The sequence below is a fragment of the Melopsittacus undulatus genome, chromosome 2, assembly GCF_012275295.1.
Source record: "Melopsittacus undulatus isolate bMelUnd1 chromosome 2, bMelUnd1.mat.Z, whole genome shotgun sequence".
Taxonomy (NCBI): Eukaryota; Metazoa; Chordata; class Aves; order Psittaciformes; family Psittaculidae; genus Melopsittacus; species Melopsittacus undulatus.
The window spans coordinates 14,958,408-14,979,265 of record NC_047528.1 but is presented as its reverse complement, the minus strand read 5'-3'; the positions used below and the strand labels follow the sequence as shown (position 1 = coordinate 14,979,265).

At 38.0% G+C, this 20,858-nt stretch overlaps 1 protein-coding gene across 1 annotated transcript in view; it reads right to left on the bottom strand.

Annotated features, from left to right (window-relative positions):
* Positions 1-20,840, bottom strand: part of AASDHPPT (aminoadipate-semialdehyde dehydrogenase-phosphopantetheinyl transferase) — a 33,195-nt gene extending 12,355 nt beyond the window's left edge. Inside the window, exons 1-4 of the mRNA XM_005149814.4 lie at positions 20,427-20,840; positions 19,196-19,421; positions 799-920; positions 146-307 (exon numbers count right to left, since the gene is read on the bottom strand). Coding sequence (XP_005149871.2) covers positions 146-307; positions 799-920; positions 19,196-19,421; positions 20,427-20,570 — 654 coding nt within the window. The 5' untranslated portion in view covers positions 20,571-20,840. The remainder of the gene's footprint in view (positions 1-145; positions 308-798; positions 921-19,195; positions 19,422-20,426) is intronic.
* Between the last annotated feature and the right edge of the window lie 18 nt (positions 20,841-20,858).

Genomic DNA, 20,858 nt, shown 5'->3' with positions numbered 1-20,858 from the left:
TTTATTGCTGTACATTCAATGTGGTTATACAGAACAAAGGTGTGAAGTTGAAATAAATTAAATAAATAAATGAATGTATGATGCAACCATATGGGTGTTGAGACTGTTTCCCATTACTGAAAAAATAAATTTCAATATTTCTTACTTCAAATGTCCACTCTTCTTCTTCATCTCCATCCAGAAGCATTTTTGTCTCCTTATACACCTTCCCTATTTCCAGCTGCAGTGGGGACACATTAAATTCAATTCTTTGCAAGTTAAAGCCAATTCCTACTCCAATAGCCTTTAAGAAGCTTTCCTTCAAGGCCTAGAACACAAAATAAATGTATTTTATTCATACTGTTTTTTCTCAAACTGTTTTAGTTCTGTGCAGCACTAAAGACCAAATAAATGTAAGACTTATAGTACTGTAAATGTGAGGGTAGAATGAGGCAATTACCAAAAAAAAAAAAGTTACCACTGTTATTAATACCTTGCCTAACTTTGCTGCATTATAATGAATATGCAAGCAAAATTACCAAGTGTACACACAGATATGAACCCTTTACCTTGCTCTGGGTATGTGTTTAAAACTATAGTTATATATCTTTCTAGAAAACTCAGCTGTACTATCGTTCTCAAAGTTATTATAACATTTTAAAAAATCACTAAAATATAAAATTAAAGTAGCATCTCCAAAAGAACGAGAAACTATAAAAAGTATACAATTTTACTATAATGAAAATAGTAACAATATATATCAAAAGAAAACATGCAGGTTATAGCACTATAGTCTAAATAGAGAAAAAGAAACACTACCCAGTGCCGATGAAACATATCCAGCTGCATCCATTCATTACTCATAGACTTGATTACACTCCACTCTGTTTCAGTGAACTGTCTCTTCATGATGTGAAAGAAATTTGGAATTGAGCTACTACCTGTAAATTTTTCAGAGATAAGTTTACAGAAATTTTATTTACAGAAATTTTAACAAGAGTAATAACTAAAAGCAAATTAATTACCTCATATTATTGCTCTAGAAATAACTCAGAAGGAAAAACATTATGAATTTATATAACCTCAAAGCTGTGATCCTGATGATTGCTCAGGACACTATAAAAAAACCCACTCCCATAACAGAATTACTGCATTAAAGTGTGAAATCAAAGTAAAAATTATTACGTACTTTCAGCATTCTCTAAAAAACAAAGTATTTAACCAGTACCAATAATATATTAAAAAATTGTATTCAGCTATAAAATCAGCACACACAGTCTTTGACATCTGACAGCTTGATCTAGTGAAATTTTATAAACAGCATGCTGTTTGTCAGAATTCATCAAGCTACTCTGTCTCCTGCCCTTGGATGCTGAGAAACATAAGAAACTTTTTTAAGCACATGTAAAATATAATATCCCACATTTATCACATGATATTAAGTCTTTTGGACTATTCTGCAAGAAAAATGGGGGTAGGAAGGTGCCCATAATTACAGTAAGAAAGATATCAAGGAAAACAAACAAACATGAAACACCAAACCTACAAATCCTTGGATTAAATTTAAGCCTCCTCTAAAAACAAGCACAGCTGTGTGGCACTGCAGCAGCTCTTCAGGGGCTACACCACTAGTCTAAATTTACTTTGCAGAAGACACGACAGACTGTGTGGTTATATTGATGCATGGTATTTCTACAATATACTGGAACCTATGGACCTCATTCCATGCATGGCTAATCACCCACAGCCTCTATCATTAGTCAGCATACCATGCAATATGCCCAATAGGGCTTACAGCTGGCTAAACAGACAGTGGCAGAAAGCCATCTATTTTCTTTAGCAGGGATAATAAAAGACTGGATAGAGACAATTCAACATACTGAGACAAAAGTTTTCATAGTTTATGCAATGTCCTTATTAAAATGTTTGTATTCAATTCAAAACATTGTCTCCCCTTCCAATACCTCACTACTCTTAAGAACCCACCATTAAGCAATTGTTTAACAAAGATGCAGATTTTAACCCTAGCTCCACTGCTGATTCTGTGTGTGACTATGGGCAAGGAACTTTCCCTCTCCACATTAACGTTCCCCATCTTAAAACAAGGATAAGGGTATTAACCCTTCTCTACAATCTGGTTGTCTTCTACAGATATCTAAGCACTATATAAAAACCAGGTATTTGCAGGAATAGTAATTGATCTGATCAAACTAATGTCACACTAAAGCACACATTCAGGTTTTTCTGACAATTTCTGTATCATACTGCAAAGTGTAATCTGACACACAGAGAACACATGACATGGCAGTGACATTTCAGAGATGCCCTTGATCTCATCTATAGACTAAAATGAAGAAAACATCTTAAGATAGGTATTTTGTTGACAGTTGCAGTAGCCAGCTAATGGAATGATCCAGAACAATCTAAGGAGAGAACTAACCTTACCCTCCGAAGAAAATGATAATGCTAAAAAAGAAAAGCAACTACAATGTCAAGCATATTTTGATAGATTACAAAGGCAAACAAAATATCCATCTGCTTACACAATCCAACTTCTCTGAAGCAATTAAAAATAACAAAATTATTCAAGGGTCACTGTCTTTCATCTCTGAGTTTATATGGTCAATTTTATGAAAAAACTAACTATGCTGAGACCTGCTCCAAACAACTCACTTCCTTATTTTTTCTTTCTCAAGTATTTAAGACAGCGGTGGTGAGCCACCAGCCTCTCTAAGGGCTTCAAACTACAGAACATTTAAGAATGTCCTAATGTACCTTTTCTCCTCCATTACTTTCAGAGTTCTCCTCTTTCAATAAATCAAAGAAGACTATCCAAACTACATGACCTTCAGCATCTAGAGGCTCTTGCATTATCAGCCCTTCTGCCATCCAAACGTTATCACACATAATGAATACACTCAATACTTAAAACTGTTTAGTATACCAAATGTATATTCAAAACCATACTGCCTTTTCACTCCTTATTTACCCCCTTTTTGTCCTAGGTTTCTTCAACTGTCTAGTTACCCTCCTTGATATTTATGTTCAAATTTGCACAGGACTCTCATTTTCTTCTCAATACAGCACAGTTGCTTCTCTCTGAGGAATGGATTACAGGAGCCAGGACTACTACTCTCCACAAATTTCAAGCAGTACAGCAGCCTGCCTGGTCCATTTCCTCATATTTGCTTCAGTATCAAAGGCAGATTCACAGAACCATGGAACAACTTAGGTTGGAAAGGATGTCTGGAGATGACCTCGTCCAACCTTCTGTTAAAATCAGAACCTTATGTCAGGTTACCCAGGGGGTTGTCAAGCAGAGATTTCACCCCTTCTCTGGGCAATTTACTACAGTGTTTTGTTGTTTTCACAGTGAGAAATTGTTCTAATGTGGATTACACACAGTATAGTCCACAGATGATCATCTGAGGCACAGAGCAAGACCAGGATCCTTTACTGGACAACTAAACTTATTCTGATGATAACTTTCAAAGACCTTTTAAACAAATTTTCCTGCTGTTTATTGCCTACCCTGTAAATTTTAGGCAAATAAAGAAAAGATATGCCTTAATATTTCAATGATTTTTGTGAAGCCTCAATTTTTTCTACAAGGAACATACAAAGATCATGTAACAGAATACAGAAGAAACTTCAATGCAACTTGGAATTCTGATAGGAAATAAAGGCAAGACAAAGAAGTATTTATAAGGATTATCAACCAAATTATTCTTAAAAAGTACTTTTAAAAGGTGCTTCAGACGATTTTTCCCAAGACTTGCAAAGTATTCACCACAAAAAATGATACAACATGATAAACATAGCCAGGTTTTGGCTTTACCTTCAGACTTTTGTTAACTAACTAAAAATGAACTTATTATCAGCACTTCACAGTTCACAGTGAGGTAGTTTCTTCTTTACAAGATTATACCAATTTTCTTAGAGAAATTTGGCTGCAGTGTACACATATGTATTTATGCAAGTGGAGTTCTGGTCCATAAATGCTCTAAGAGCAAATTCAAAGAAAAGTCTCTAAAAAAAGAAAAAAATTAATTATGAACAGGACAAGCATGCTAAAAATTATTTCAGGAAAAACATGAAGAAAGATTGTCTGAAGGAACAAATGCTTTTGCTGTGATGAACACACACAATCCAAATACTTCCAGAAATACTGTCTTTACATTGTCAATGATCAATGATAAAGCCAGGAACTCACTGAAACTTACGCAGTTGTACTACTGTTTCTTATTTAACTTGCAATGGTAAAGAAAAAAGATTCCTTTAAGATATGCATACGCAGGCTGTACAAAACTGCACATCTGATCTGTCTGTGCTTCTGAACATCTACACACTAACAAGCTCCAGAGCAGATGCCACACAGCTGGGTACACACAGTACCAATCCAGCACTCCTTTCCCAATGTTTAGGGTTATTCCAAGAAACATTTAAATACTGAGCCAAAAAATTAGCAGGGGATATAACTATGTGGTAAAATGTAATTGAAACACTCAAAACTGCATTTCAAATATTTCTTCTTGTAAACCATTTCACAGCTTCTGAAAAATCAGAATTTAGATTCTAATTCCGATAAATCCAATATACTTACAGTAATCTTGCCCATCTCAGTGGCAAAGGGAGATTCCTGTAACACAATGTTCGTACTTCAGAAAAAAAATATTTATGGATGCATATTCCTCATTTAAATTGGTGAGCACCAGGAAATTACACAATATTTATCTAACTGAGCATCTGGCTAGGTGGGGGTTCATCACTGAAATGGAATAAATTAAACTTTCTGATTTTAGGAATACATAAGAAACAGACATGCTTTCATATGAGATTTCAAAAATAAGCAGGGTTGGTAGCACAGAGAAATAGGAAGCTTGTTCCACAAATGGCTTATGATGTGTGGTTCTGTTGATACACTAGAGGGAAGGAATGCCATTCAGAGGGACCTTGACACACTTGTGAGGTGGGCTGATGCCAACCTCATGAAGTTTAACTATGACAAGTGCAAGGTCCTACACCTGGGTCGGAGCAATCCCAGGCACAGCTACAGGTTGGGCAGGGAAGAGATTCAGAGCAGCCCTGTGGAGAAGGACTTGGGGGTGTTAGTCAATGAGAAAATGAACATGAGCCAGCAGTGTGCACTCACAGCCCAGAAAGCCATCTGTATCCTGGGCTGCATCAAGAGGAGCGTGACCAGTAAGTAGGTCGAAGGAGGTGATCCTGCCCCTCTACTCTGCTCTCGTCAGACCTCACTTGGAGTATTGTGTGCAGTTCTGGTGTCCTCAACATAGAAAGGACATGGAACTGTTAGAACAAGTCCAGAGGATGGCCACGAGGATGATCAGGGGACTGGAGCACCTCCCATGTGAAGACAGGCTGAGAAAGTTGGGGCTGTTCAGCCTGGAGAAGAGAAGGCTGCGTGGATACCTCATAGCAGCCTTCCAGTATCTGAAGGGGGCCTACAGGGATGCTGGAGAGGGACTATTCATTAGGGACTGTAGTGATAGGACAAGGGGTAACGGGTTGAAACTTAAACAGCACAGGTTTAGATTGGATATAAGGAAGAAATTCTTTACTGTTAGGGTGGTGAGGCACTGGAATGGGTTGCCCAGGGAGGCTGTGAATGCTCCATCCCTGGCAGTGTTCAAGACCAGGTTGGATGAAGCCTTGAGTGATATGGTTTAGTGTGAGGTGTCCCTGCCCATGGCAGAAGGGTTGGAACTAGATGATCTTGAGGTCCTTTCCAATCCTAACTATTCTATTCTATGATTAATGTGAAAAGATACATATCCCCATTAACTATTAAAACTCTTTGAAATAAACAGTCACTCACCTTTTGCTTCTTTAAGAGAATAAAAATTGTGATGGGAGTAGATGTATGAAAATATTGGATAAATTGTTTTTTAAAAATTGTGTTTAATTAATGGTTTAGATTCTATAGGGAATTGAGATAGTGCATTTCAGCACACAGAAAAAACAAACCAATGGCATGGAGGTTATTAAAATGACAAAGGGTGGGAGGGTAGGGATGAGATTTTTGAATTAAACATGAAATCAAACTTGCCTAGGTTGAGGGGATTAAAGAAAATAAGCTCCATGGTGACTGAGAGTTTTCTTGCTTTCAAAGTTATTGTATTGACTACTGTAAGTATTTTGTAAAAAAATCTAACAATATCTCTTTTTATAATTACCCTCTATTAATACCTTAAAAATAAGATTTTTATTTAGTATAGAAGCCTAATCATAAAAATGGTTTTTTTTAATAAAGGTACTTCTTCTTTTCAGAAATGCATGTATCAGTTCAGTCATCAACCAAATAACTTCACTATAAACCTTATGAAAATCAAAGTTAACAACTATGAATTTTTAATGTCACAATTCCTGCAACTGTAAACTTTAAAATTACTTCCTATGCTTCTGTATAGATAGTTCTTACTTGCATATGCCACTTAATTTCCTAATTTACAGTTAACATACTGTTCAAAATGTACATAGCTTCTTTTAAAGAAAAACTGTGAAAATAACTCTAATTCTTTTTAATACTCATGAGAACTATATTGCCCTTTCCCTCACTGGAAAATGCATTTTCAATTCTGTATGTTTTTATAGTTCACTCCTCACCTTTACACAAACTTATGCATTCCTCCTTCTTGCATTTGCTCACAATGGATAATATTGTGGAAGCATTTCTCTAGTCTACGTTAAACTCCACACTTGAATTTTTTTTGTTACAAAGCATGACATCCTTTAAATATTGGAAGCTTTGGTAATACAATGTGTACTTAACAAAGGTAGCAATTTTCCTGTTATATCTGAAGTTAGCAAAACCACCATCCCTGGCAGTGTTCAAGACCAGGTTGGATGAAGCCTTGGGTGATATGGTTTAGTGTGAGGTGTCCCTGCCCATGGCAGGGGGGTTGGAACCTGATGATCTTGAGGTCCTTTCAAATCCTAACTATTCTATGATTCTATGATTATATGCCTTCTGAAATATAGTGAGAAGAGTAGATGACTGACCTTCCCCACTAAGTTTTTAACAGTTTTACAGTGTGCAAATTGTTGTGGTCAGATACAAACTAAGAAGTTTATACAGTGACATACATCCGAAACGATGGATATGGAAAGCTAAAAGATACTACTGGCAGTTCATTGATCAACTAAGCCCCTGGAAAAAAAGAAACCTAAATTCTAGAATGTTAACAGACTCTGACTGCTTGAACTGCATGAAAGAAGCAGATTAGTGATCAAGAACTAATACCTAATCAATATATATCAATTTACTTTCAGATGGCAAATTGGTGAAGCGACAATGTGAAATGTGCTACTGAAGCAAAATGAGCTACTGAAGTATGAACAGATCAATCTACTTAATGATGTGAAAACTGGGCTAGCTATAAATCCTATAAACTAACAAACTGCACAGGATTTATATGTTTTGAGTCCCAGACTCTTGGGCTGACAGTTCTTTTGGTGTAGAACACAGGCCATATTTTACGATATTTTACTATCTCTAAGGGAAACCAAAGTAAACTAATACAGAGAAAACATTTTTTCTGCAACAGATGCCCAAATCTTAACTGCTTATTAATACCAATGAACCATTGTACAGATGTTTAGAAACTGACAAGATAAATATCAGCTAGATAAATTACTCTCTTAGAAGAAACAGACAGAACAAGGCATGTTTTTTAAATCTATTATCTCACACAGCTTTAGTGTGAATTGGAAATGGGATTTTCATTCTGTGCCCCCTCCACTTTTGGCCAGCATCCCACAATTCTTTGAATCATAGAATAGGTAGGGTTGGAAAGGACCTTAACATCATCTAGTTCCAACCTCCTGCCATGGGCAGCGACACCTCACACTAAACCATATCACTCAAGGCTCTGTCCAACCCGGCTTTGAACACTGCCAGGGATGGAGCATTCACAGCTTCCTTGGCCAACCCATTCCAGTGACTCACCACCCTTACAGTAAAGAACTTCCTCCTTATATCCAAACTAAACCTCCCCTGTTTAGGTTTTAACCCATTACCCCTTGTTCTATCATTACAGTCCCTAATGAAGAGTCCCTCTCCAGCATTCCTATAGCCCCCTTTCAGATACTGGAAGGCTTCTATGAGGTCTCCATGCAGCCTTCTCCTCTCCAGGCTGAACAGCCCCAACTTTCTCAGCCTATCTTCATACAAGAGGTGCTCAAGTCCCCTGATCATCCTCATGGCCCTCTTCTGGACTTGTTCCAGCAGTTCCATGTCCTTTTTATGTTGAGGACACCAGAACTGCACACAATACTCCAAGTGAGGTCTCACAAGAGCAGAATAGAGGGGCAGGATTACCTCCTTGGACCTGCTGTTCACAGTCCTTTTGATGCAGCCCAGGATACGGTTGGCTTTCTGGGCTGCGAGTGCACACTGATGATATGTTCTATCTTGGTATACCCCAGAGAAGCAGCATTAGGTTCAAAGTGTCAGAAAATGTTGAGCAATTTGTTGAATTTGTTGAGCAATTTGTTGAATAGCTCCACATTTCCCAGACTGTAAAAATGGAAAAGTCATAAAGAGACTAACATAATTTGATAATGTTTGATACTTAATCTTCATCTAGAATTGTTAATCTCTGCAATACTAGAGAAGCTGCTAAGGTTTCAATCACATTACTGCAATGTGGTCCAACAGCAATGATGCATAGCTATGCAACCTGCCCTGATAGTCAATGTTAAACACAAGAAAGTAAAGAATCAGAATGTATTACACAGCTCTACCTCCAAAACTTAATTAGAGATATCACAGTTTTGACAAAGAAAAGTCACAAGCTATTACCAGGATACCTCACACCTGATCAATTTACAGACAGGTAGTATATGGTCTGAAACAGATATTTGCTTTTTGTCACTGTTCTGAATCTAAAAGAAAAAGTCAGATCTTCTCAAATTTTGTTCAGACTACAGCACACTTTTTTATGTTCTATCCCAAACATTTAACTGCAATATATACTTGCCATTGAAGAGCTTACTGACATCATCATACCTGCGTGCAAGGGCATGGTTTTAGCTTGCTTTAGAGAAAAAACATATTTAAAATACACGGGGTCTTAATCACTAAGATGATTCAAGAACCTCGAGTCCTTTTGATGAAATGGACTTAGCTATAACTAAACAATAATAGCAAAAAATATAATGAGCAGTAATAAAATGAGAACCCCCTTCTTAATTTGTCTACATGAACGGCTATACCTTTTACTTACTTAAGCTCTTTCCAAGACATTGTATGACCACATTTAGCAGAGCTTAAAGCAGCCACAGCATTTCAGCAAAGAGGTAAATTACCCCATGGAAATGGCATTTTAATCAGTTTTTCACTACAGAATATATGAAACAGTTATAGCATGCCATTTTGTCAGAGCAGCAGGAACTCCAATTCCTTTCAACATTAATTGAGGTTACAATGCATCACACTAAAACCAAACACAAAACCCCAAAATCTAAATAAATATCAAAACAGATTTTCTTTTATAAAGCCATAATGGTTGTGAGTTGTGAGGACAGAGCTATAGATGTTAAAAAAAAGTCAATAAAGTCAAACATGCTCAGATCTCTTCAAAGGTAACAGCCATTTAGGAACACAACATGTTTTAATGGAGTTAAATGATCTTCTGTTGCTCTTTAAAATTACAACAAAACCTCAGGATGTTGCTAGTGCAACAGCACCTACATATAAGATACATGCTTGACCATCTATAGCTTTACACTACAGAAGTATTATCAAGCCACCAGATCTCAAACATTTTATGAAATAAATTACTAGAGGACCTTTCTGCACAGAAATATTATGTTGACTGACACCTCTGATAATTAATCCTTTCCTTAAAAATAAGCATTTTAAAGAAAATCTACCATTTCATATCACCTGGTATTCCCAGAAAAAAAGACAAGCAAAAAACCCATTACTATGAGGATGACCCCTCAATGTCAAAACTGGATCACTTCATTAATTTTGTTTAATTAACTCTCACACTATACAAAATATGTGTGTGTGCATATACACGTGTATATATACACATGATCTGCGTATATATATGCATACATATATTCAGTGTTGTTCTTAGATGCATAGTCAAAATTCCAGCAGAATGGGGATGATGCCCAGCTTCTATCTTTGTATTGAATCAGATACACTGCAAGCTAACATTATCCTCCAGGTATCACTAATGGTTGCTACTGAACAGTAATAGTATTAACATAATGGAAGGAAAGGGTAGGTACTTTAATGAAAATGTGATTACATGAGAGTATTCCCATCTCTAAGAAACTAGTACCACTGCAGAATTTGGGGTGCATGGGGATCTGCTTGGTACTTGGTATACAATGTTATATTGGACAAAAAAGGGGAGGGAGGAGGAGTGGAGAAATGCCAGTGCTCAGTAACTAAGTAATCTTTATCTTCCACATGAATTTGACTACATGATTCACACTTCCTAACACCTCCTTGCTTTGACTAAAGCAATTTCCCAACCCCTCTTCCCCCCCAGGAAGCTGTGTGACCTTAGAAAACACAAGCTGATTCAAGCTGAGATGGTTTCTCTGAAAGAGTCCAATGATAGATTTCTCTTCTAAATTAGGTGTTTGATGTGGAACTTGTCTCAGTATTGAGACACACACACTCTGGGACTGTGTTCTTCCATATCATATCCTGCTGCAGTAATGAACCCACGGAACAACTGAGCTCCTCGTGATGGCCAATGTCAGGATACTGTGCAGAAGTCTGTCCCAGAATATTAATCTCACAGACAGATGCTGTAAAAATGCCCCTTATTTTCATACTTAAGACATTCCCACTTCTGTGTATAGACTGCCCCTCCTTTCCCCTTCAAAATTAAGTCCAAAAAACTCTGTAAGATGACGTAAGTACCAGTGTCCTATCTAATGACAGCAACCATGTAAGAACATGCTTTATAAAAACCCTTGTAAAGCTATTTGTTTGGCTTGTCAGCAACTGAAAGACCTACAGAGAAAGCAGTCAGGCAGTCATTCAGCATGCTGTCCTCACACATCCTTCTCCCCATCAACACACAAGTCAATTGTTGCATAGCTCCAAATCAGCCACTGCAAGAGCTTTTATCCAGCTAACAGGATACATAAGAAGAAATGCCAGAGGAAGATTAATAGATTATAACTGACAAAAGCAAAGCATTGCCCATAACTGAAAAACTTATGAACTTCAATTGTTCATTGACCTGTATCAGTTATATCTACTTTTGTAGACACCATCTCCAAGTGTTTCCTATGTTTTTACTATGTTCTATTAAATAGGGTTTTGCTAGGAAGAAGATCTATGTATTCAATAGAAATTCCAAAAATTTTAAGGGACAGGAAAACTATACAAGGCATGGAACAATATTTTAATGCACTAGAAGACTGGATTTTTCATCAAAATGCAAAACAGCACATAACTCCTAAAAATTACAGCATCAACCACATATAAGGCAAAATCCCAGCTACTTATAGAAGTAGCAAAAGTCTCCTGGTACTAAAATTTCCTGAAAACCTGACATCACAACCTCACCTTAAGTGAGGAAAATACAAAAATACCTTCTTAAATATCAGAATTTTTCTTTGCAAGGAAATGTATCAGGGAAACCCAGTTGAGGGGTGGGGTTTTTGTTTGTTTTGGATTGATTTTTTACAGGTTTTTTGTTTGTTTGTTTCTGGGGGGAGATGTTAAATATTTACTGCATATTTCTACCACTTCCAAAAGCAGACTAAAACCCTGCAGATCTCTAAAACATTGCCTTCCAACCTCAAAACTAACATGAGCTCCAAACTGTTATTCTTGCACAGACAACATCCAAACAAGCTTTTAACAACACAGTGTAAAGACAGCTTCTATTTTCTGGCTTTTGCAACAACTCTATCTGTAGAGCTGAAGCTATTGGAAATGGGCAGCGTTAGCAAAAAACTCTTCAAAGAGCAAATTCCTAATATGTACAGAAAAATTACTTAATTTTGGGCCTCCTGACACATCTTTCTGCTAAACTTCCTTAATTTGGAAATCCAAAGCTTACTGTAATTAGTGTGGGCTGAGAAGTGCTCTTAGTTCTGTTAAAAAAAACCCAACAAACAAACAAACAAAAAACAACCAAACAAGCAAACAAAAAACAACCAAACAAGCAAACAAAAAAAAACCCAACCCAAACCCAAAAAAACCCAAACTCCCAAAGACACAAAAAATCCCAAACAGAAACAGAATGCCCCTCATTCTGAATGTATAACTTCATTTCCCAAAAGACCAATTAAGGAATAAATTGTGATTATTGTAAATTCAGTGTGCAGAAGGATATTTCAGGAAAACAAAAACAACAACAAAACCACTCCCAACCAACCAAAAGAAATCCCAAACCCAGAGAAGCATTCTTAAAGCTTCTTTTTGTTCTACCTCTTATTTTTTTTTACTAAAGGCTCCTAGTTTAAGTCGGATTTTTTTTCTTTCTTTCTTGTTAATATATCCCTCATTTTAAACATGTTTATTCATCAGAAGTTCTTGTTCACTGTTCTACATTTTGCTATCAGTTTCTATATTAATCCCAATGAGTTTATGTTTTCCTATTAAGAAACAGTCATCAAGTTTTTTCTTTCTAAAAAGCCTATTTCATCTCAAAGAGAAGATTCAATCAAAGTATCAAATTTTCCTTTGTCATGGTTTAAACCAAGTCCGCACAGCTTGTGCACTCACACCCCCCCTTGCTCCCCCGACTCACAGAGAGTTAGGAAGGAGAATCCCAAGAATGTAGCCCCCACGGATTGAGATAAGAACAGTTTAATAGCTAAGGTATAATACAAATCACTACTGCTACTACTACTACAAATAATAATGATGAAGCAAACAACAAGCGAAGAGAATACAACACCTCACCAGCCACCGACCCATAACTCACCCCACCCTGCCCGACCGAGCACCGACTGATACCTCCTCCATCCCCCAGAGCTCCAGCCCTTCCGGGTCTCTCCCGGTTACCTCCTGGGTATGACGTCTTATGGTATGGAATACCTCTTTGGCTAGCCTGGGTCAGGTGTCCTGTCTCTCCTTCCTCCCGGCCTCCCTCCTTCCCTGGCAGAGCATGAGGCTCAGAAAGTCCTTGGACAAACCAAACATTTGAGCAGTAACTCAAAACATACGTGCTATCAGCAACCGTTCTCAGCCTGAAAGTCAAAACACAGCACTGCACCAGCTACCAAAAAGGAGAAAAATGACTGCTACTGCTGAACCCAGGACACTTTTCACAGTTTATCAAGCATTGATATTTAATGAATCACCAGAATGTGCCAGTATTTTTACAAATGTGACACTATTCCAGCTTAAAACAGTGTTATAATTGTGACTAAATAAAGCACAATAATGAAACTGCTATATAATATGTATTCTTTAAGAGCATGTTTAAGATGGCTGTTTCTCCCTATTTTCAAGTAGAACAAGAACAAAGAAATTCTCTCTGTTCACTCAGTGTAAGGGCATATAACCACTATGATTTGTTAGTTCAACAAGAAAATTAGTTAGATGTTCTAACACTACTTAACATCTAAAAATGTTTTCATCTTTATAAATTCTGACTTCCATAATTAATTAAAAGCAATATTTAACCTAAATTCTTTGTTAATTTCTTCATCCCAAACACTGCAACTACATAGCTAAAGCTGTACCATTAGCTAATAATTTGGCAATTATCTCTTGCCGTAGAAGATTAGATGTTGATTGCTGCTAAGAGATTCACTGAAATACACCAGTAAAACCAAAGCCAATTAAAACTTTGCATAAGGTGAAGTTAAGGCAATATAAGGACAAAAAGCACCACAAAGAATAATCTCCTTCAGTATTTCTTTCTAGCTCAAGAAATTCTTACTGCAAAAAGCCAAAAAGCATCAATTTAAAAAAGTTCAAAAAAGCCTGAACATGTCTGCTAGATAAAAGACATGCCAAATATCTTGACTATGATGTAGGTGTGCCTATGTCTCAAGTTTAGTTTATGACTACCAAAAAGAAACGCACAAAGCTTATAACTAGCTAGAGAGAGAGAGCTTTCCTCCAGTAGCTAGACTGAAACATGGTATTTAGTGTATTTGCGTGGGACTTGGATACTCTGATTCATGTGCGACATCTCTCTGAAGATCTCTTTTATTATCTCACCTCAATGATGAAATAATAAGAATAAAAAGAAAAAAAGTGAATCAATTTCAGTTCATTTTTTTTGCCTCAGGAAAAAAAACAAAACATCAAACAAGCAAAACAAAAAAACCCACAAACAAAATCCAAAACCAAAACAAATATTTTTCAGACAAGACAGTGTTTGTACATGATAACCTGCTTTCTTAAAAAAGAACCCTGGGAACTATTTTTAGATCAAATTAACTTTCTGTAAAATTCACGTGCAGAAAGTTTACCCTTTTGTGTCTTTTAATAAGCAAACCTAGAAAAAAAAACAAAGATTAATGAGAAAAACTAATTTTATTGCATGTCAAGTATTTAATTCTGGAATTACATTGAGATTGGAGATGACTGGATCAAAGCAACTGTAATCCAATAGGTAAGAAAGATTGCAGGCTGATTATGAAAGATCAGGAATGAACTATTAATTTACCTGCTTTTCTAATTCCATCTAAGTTCACTCTTGAACTTAAGACCTACATTTTGTTTTTTTTTTTTAAATTCTCACGGCAATCTTTATTAAACTATAATTATATCCTAAGTCTCTAAAAATGTCCTCCTTTACAGAGTTCAAGTGACTGGCAAATCAGCATCCCACACACCATTCAAACCAAGTTGATAGGATGCAAAACAGCCTGTCCATAAGTTACAGGTCGAATACATTAGCACAAACTGAGTTTTCCCCACTGAAGTTAACAGTACTACAAGAATCCTCCGTATCTCCTTTCTGAATGTGTTAAAATAATTTCATATGCATTACATCTCCTGCCAAATTATGTCCACAATAACTTCATTAACAACTTTACAATACAGTGTGCATTTTCCCAAGTGACTCAAGAGCTCATCTTAAACTGATCTAAGGAAAAAAAACAGCCAAACAAAAAAAACCCAAACAAAAACCCAAAACCATTGATCTCAGTAATTCTTCCAAACCAAGTAAATTGAAAGCCTGATTTAAATCTAGAAAACTAATCTGCCAAACAACCAAAAAGCAACAACACACAGTACCTAAGGAGGACATCTTTTTCTATCATCACTACATTATTTTGTTCAATATCCGAATAGAGGGAAAAAAGGTGACTGCTAAGAATAGCTTCTTGTGTGGTCTGCCTTCACCTATGAGGAAGGCTATGTCTTATAGTAATTTTATTTTTCAGATTTTAATAACGCAGCAAAAGTTATATGGAAAGAGATGGCTTCTTATTGTTCCTAAGTACAATAAAAATAGGCAGCACAGATTAAGAAGTGGTGTAAAATGCTTATGTGCAGGTCTCCTTGTTGCTTGCTAGCACACAATTTAATAACCTATTTCTCAAAACTTCCAGCTGCATGATACTGTCTTGTATATTCGCACTGCATATTTTGTTCACTGGCTGAATGATCAAGGAGTGTAAGAACTAGGATATTAAAAACCTCAATCAAGATTCTGTTGGATAACATCACAAGATGAAGTGTATTTAAACAAGCATCTGAAAACAAAACAAAACAGGTCTTCCGTAATGTACTCTGTGCAGAGGGAACTCTTTGTCCTTGTAGCTGTTCCATAGAAAGATTTATAGTGGACTCACTCTCAAAAATAGAATATACTTACAAACTACAGATCAAGAGCACCACTCAGTGGAACTATCAGATAAAACAATATTGGTAAAGTCAGTCTAATATTCATAGCACAGCAGTAAAAAAAGTTCCAGGTAATTTTACTAAGACAAAAATCTTTTTCAGAAAAAAACAGGTGAAAATACTGCTAGCTTTAGTTCATATTACAAAGACTATAATAATTTAAAATTTTATTCTTAATACTGTTCATTTTTTGGCTCACTTTCCCACATAAAATTACTATTTTTTATTACTATTCTACTTCTTTTCCAAAACCACAAATTATAATTCCAAAAAGGAAATGTATAGACATAAACAAACCCTCTTTAAAATTTGGAACCTGGAATTGTTTAATCTATAAATATTTGTTTAAAATACATAATGTGGAAAAGAATTGCATGACCAGATGCTGACACACTTATGACAGCCTATTTCTTCAGATCCATGTTGTTATTTGGAAATCCTAGGGCAGGCAACTAAAAAGCCACATGACAGAAGCAAGAAGAGCAACCAAAACTTGATTGATAGAATGAACTCAAGAGCATTTTCCTAAACTTAGTCTGCTAAAGTTGACATATATTCCAACAGCCTAACTTTGATTCTACACCTGCTACAACAGCAGTGACTAGGGACACTGAACGAAGAGTACACACAGACACAAGGTGGAAAAACCTTGATCTGTTCTGCCAGTAGAATAAGCAGTAGATCAACGGATATTTGAGTTATCCGCTACTTAATTTCACATGAGAGAAATGAGAAAGGAATAATGAATAAATAAGTAAAAAAATACAAGAAAAAGGAAGACATAGAAATTATATTTTTTAAATAAAGCCAGCTAACATTGAAGTGAAAAGATTTTCTATTAACTGGCAAAGAACTAAGAATACGTCCCCTTACAAAGTTGAATGCATTACAGAATGGAGAAGAATACAAGAGAAGAGAGAGAAGAATGGAGAAGCAATACAAAACCAGGATTCTAAACCTAAACATAAAATTAAACCTCTATTCTTCACAATTGTTTCCTACTTTCAGAAGTAGAGTGTAACACATTTTGTAAGACTTGTCAGCTGGATATTGGCAATGTGTCTAAACTGCCAGTTACACTTACAGGTGCATAAAATGACAGCAGAGGATGAGCTATCCCTACCTCATATATAAGTGACTTTAAATTTTTAATTTCCAAAGAAAAACTTGTAATACAAATATTTGAAGGTTTTGATTTTCACTATTTACCTACTGAAACAGGAAAGCTTTTTAAATTGAGTAATTGAGTACTTCTCCCTGCGGAGAAGGACTTGGGGGTGTTGGTCAATGAAAAACTTAACATGAGCCAGCTTCAGTGTGCACTTGCAGCCCAGAAAGCCAACCGCATCCTAGGCTGCATCAAAAGAAGTGTGACCAGTAGGTCGAAGGAAGCGATCCTGCCCCTCCACTCTGCTCTCGTGAGACCTTGCAGTATTGTGTGCAGTTCTGGTGTCCTCAACATAAAAAGGGCATGGAACTGTTGGAGCAAGTCCAGAGGAGGTCCATGAGGCTGATCAGGGGACTGGAGCACCTCCCATATGAAGACAGGCTGAGGAAACTGGGGCTGTTCAGCCTGGAGAGGAGAAGGCTGCCTGGAGACCTCATAGCAGCCTTCCAGTATCTGAAGGGGATCTATAAGGATGCTGGTGAGGGACAAGGAGTAATGGGTTAAAACCTAAACAGGGGAAGTTTAGATTGGATATAAGGAGGAAGTTCTTTACTGTAAGGGTGGTGAGTCACTGGAATGGGTTGGCCAAGGAAGTTGTGAATGTTCCATCCTCGTTAGTGTTCAAGGCCAGGTTGGACAGAGCCTTGGGTAACATGGTTTAGTGTAAGGTGTCCCTGCCCATGGCAGGGGGGTTGGAACTGGATGATCTTAAGGTCCTTTCCAACCCTAACTATTCAATGATTCTATGATTACGGAGTCTTGGGGTAAGGCCTTCGGCAAGCCCAAAGTGTTTCCAGGGTACTGGGCCTGGGTGTTAATTTTTAACATAGCAGCCTGCATGGCACTTTGCCTAGAATAGTGCTGAGACCACACAAGTATCAACAATGTTTGCATGGCATCAAGGCCTTCTCCATCAGCAAATACGCTGAGGGTGTGCAAGACAACAGGAGAAGAAACAGCTAGGACATCACTTTGTTTTGTTTTGCCTGGGAGAGGTATGGTAAGCACCAGCCTCGAGCTTAATCTGGTATTTGGGCCCTGCATTACTGAAATCCCTTCAGGGGAGTACCTGTTCCAGCATAGCCTTACCACAGGCCACAGTTCCTCCACGAAATATACAATTGCTCTGATGTGGAGTCCTCCACCAGCTACAGTGTTGCCTCACATGCTGACCACCACCTTTAGACTAAGGGTCTACCGCAGACAAAAATGAGTTACAGAAGATTAGACTACAGTAATTTCTGTGCATTTTAGCTAGACATGCCAAGCTAATGTACACTTGTAAAGATCATTAAAATGGTGTAAAGCAAGCAAAAAGGAAGTTATCCTGTCAAGGTTTATTTGAATCTTTACCTTACTACACAAATTATTTCACAGCATAAAATGCTGGGCAAATTTAATATTGTGAACAGAGATTTTCTAAGAACACAGCTATTACAGTCATATCTGGTTAAATATTTGTGGGAGAGTCTCAAAACCTAAAATTCCAGTAAATCATAAATACCAGTATGTTTCTTGTTTAAACCAGCCATACACTGATGAATATTTGCGAGCTAAATGATCTCCATAACACTGTACTTAAAAATACACTTTGCTACAACTCTGATTTATAATTGGGTCCTGAAGTTCACTAATAAAGTCATGTTAGTGAAGCATTTCATACAAGTAAATAGGCCAATAGCTAGTTAGTGAAGTTTAGCCTTTTACCAGGGGCACCTCAGATGTTTCCTCCTCATGATCTCCTCTCACTGGCGATTACAAATCTCCGATGCCAGCCTGCTTACAGTACTGGGCCTTGTGCTGACACATACAATGTCCACACTTATGGGACAAAGGAGTAACACTCAGAGATTATATGTTTTCACAGGGACTGGTCCCACTGTTCCTAGTTGGAAAGCTGTCCCTGCTTCTACCTAACAGACACCAAACCTGTAATTAAAATAGGTGCAGATGCCAGTCTTGCCAATATCATAAAAGGATACATGACCTTATTTTTCCAGGGTTCTGGTTTCCTAAACTGGAAATATATCCATATCTGGCATAACAAAAACCACAAAATAATCTATGAGGAGTGCATTTAATAATTAAAATAGCAAATATACAACATGTTCATACTCTCTCTTCTAATTACACTATATTCCTAGGACACAGATGGGTTCTTTGGGAAACGTTAAAGTATTCAGCACTTAAGCACTAGAGAATCCACTTTGGTCACCATAATGCATTACCTGGCAAATTAGTCTTCATGATATCGATGCCAACTTGAAGCTCAGGCTCAGCTGCAAGAACTGCATAATCTCCTTGATGAGAGACGTTGAAGCTGTAATTCGAATAGATACTAAGTACGTTATTTGCCAGGAAAGGTTTTCCTTTCGATGTCCTTTGCAAGTGTATTTCATTCCAAGGTATGCACAACTTCTCTGCAATTAACTTCCGCATCAGCAGGCGACCAGCCTATGAAATAAAATGAAAGCGATTCATATGGAACTATTATACTATGTGCAAAATATCTGTGGTTGCTAGAAAAAAACACTTTATTTTGTAAGTAGCTTTATTACTGCTGACATAAATTAAGAGCATATTTTAGCCCAACCATTTAGATTTCTCTATTTTATAAATGCCTGCACCAAGTAAATTTAACCAATAGAGTTCACAAGACTAAGTACGGAATACATTTGTTATCGCTATTAGGACAGAGACAACCCAATAAAAAAAGCTAACCCAGCCTAGAAGAATCACAAAATAGTTCCTTCTCAACCTTATTTAGGATACTTTATTGCACAGATGAATACTTTTTATACCACACTGAACAGTAAAACAGTCTCAACAGCTTTCAATACACTCATTAAGTCACTTTGGCACTAAATGAAATTCTCAGCATCCGAAAGTGACGAGGAATTTCTTACAGGTAAGTAACATTAGTCTGTATTATTGTCACGCTGTTATGTGAGACTTAAAACCTGAATTATGTAAAACAGCTTTACTTTCTTACACACTACACTACTGTCTTCATGTATGTCTCCTACAACACCGGTTTTGTCTCCTGAGTATCACGACATAAACCTTGTTAAGTCTTTCAGAATAACTAGCAGACTGCAAAAGTCCCCTCTTCCTCCTAAGTGAATGTGTAAGTGGAACTGACAATTAATTCTCTGTAACGCATTTACTGCTCTGAGATGCCCCTGCAGGCTGTATTTTCCTCCGAGAAGTACTGAATCCACTGAGACAACCGCGTCCCCAGGGGAAAGAGCCGGTCCCGGGGCCACGAGCGGCGCCAGAGACAGCTCCCAGCGGAGTGGTCCCGGGCAGCCTCCGCCACAGCCCCGCGAGCAGCGCCCGCAGCAGCGGGACAGAACAAAGCGGAGGGTCCCGGGCGCTTTGCATCCAGCCCATGGAGGAATGCTACCAGCACCGAGGAGGAGAACCCGCCCCGCGCCGTGCCCCCCCGCCAGCATGTACCAATGCGGCTTTGGCATCGCGGGCAAAGACAAACTGGCCGATGCGGTCCTTCTCCTCGGGCTGCACCAGCCGCGCCGCCAGCAGCCACTCCTGGCGGCAGGGGCGCCAGGCGGCACAGGGGAAGGCCCAGCGCACGCTGCCCATGGACACCGCAGAGCGACAGGGTCGGCCGGGCCCCGCTCCCGAACGCCGTCAGACAGCAGAGCTACCCTCCCCTTACTCCGCCCCTTCACCGCTTTAGGGCCGCTGTGACGACCCGGGCCAAACCGTGCGTGCGCCAATCGGCGGGGGGCGGGACCGGCTGCCGAGGGACAGCTGCCAATGCGGTGTCAATGTGCCCCGCTAGCGACAGGGAATGCGCCAGGTACCGGCGTATCAGGGGAAAGGCGGAGCCTGCGGCTGAGCTGCACCCGCGCTATCGTCAGAGAGGAA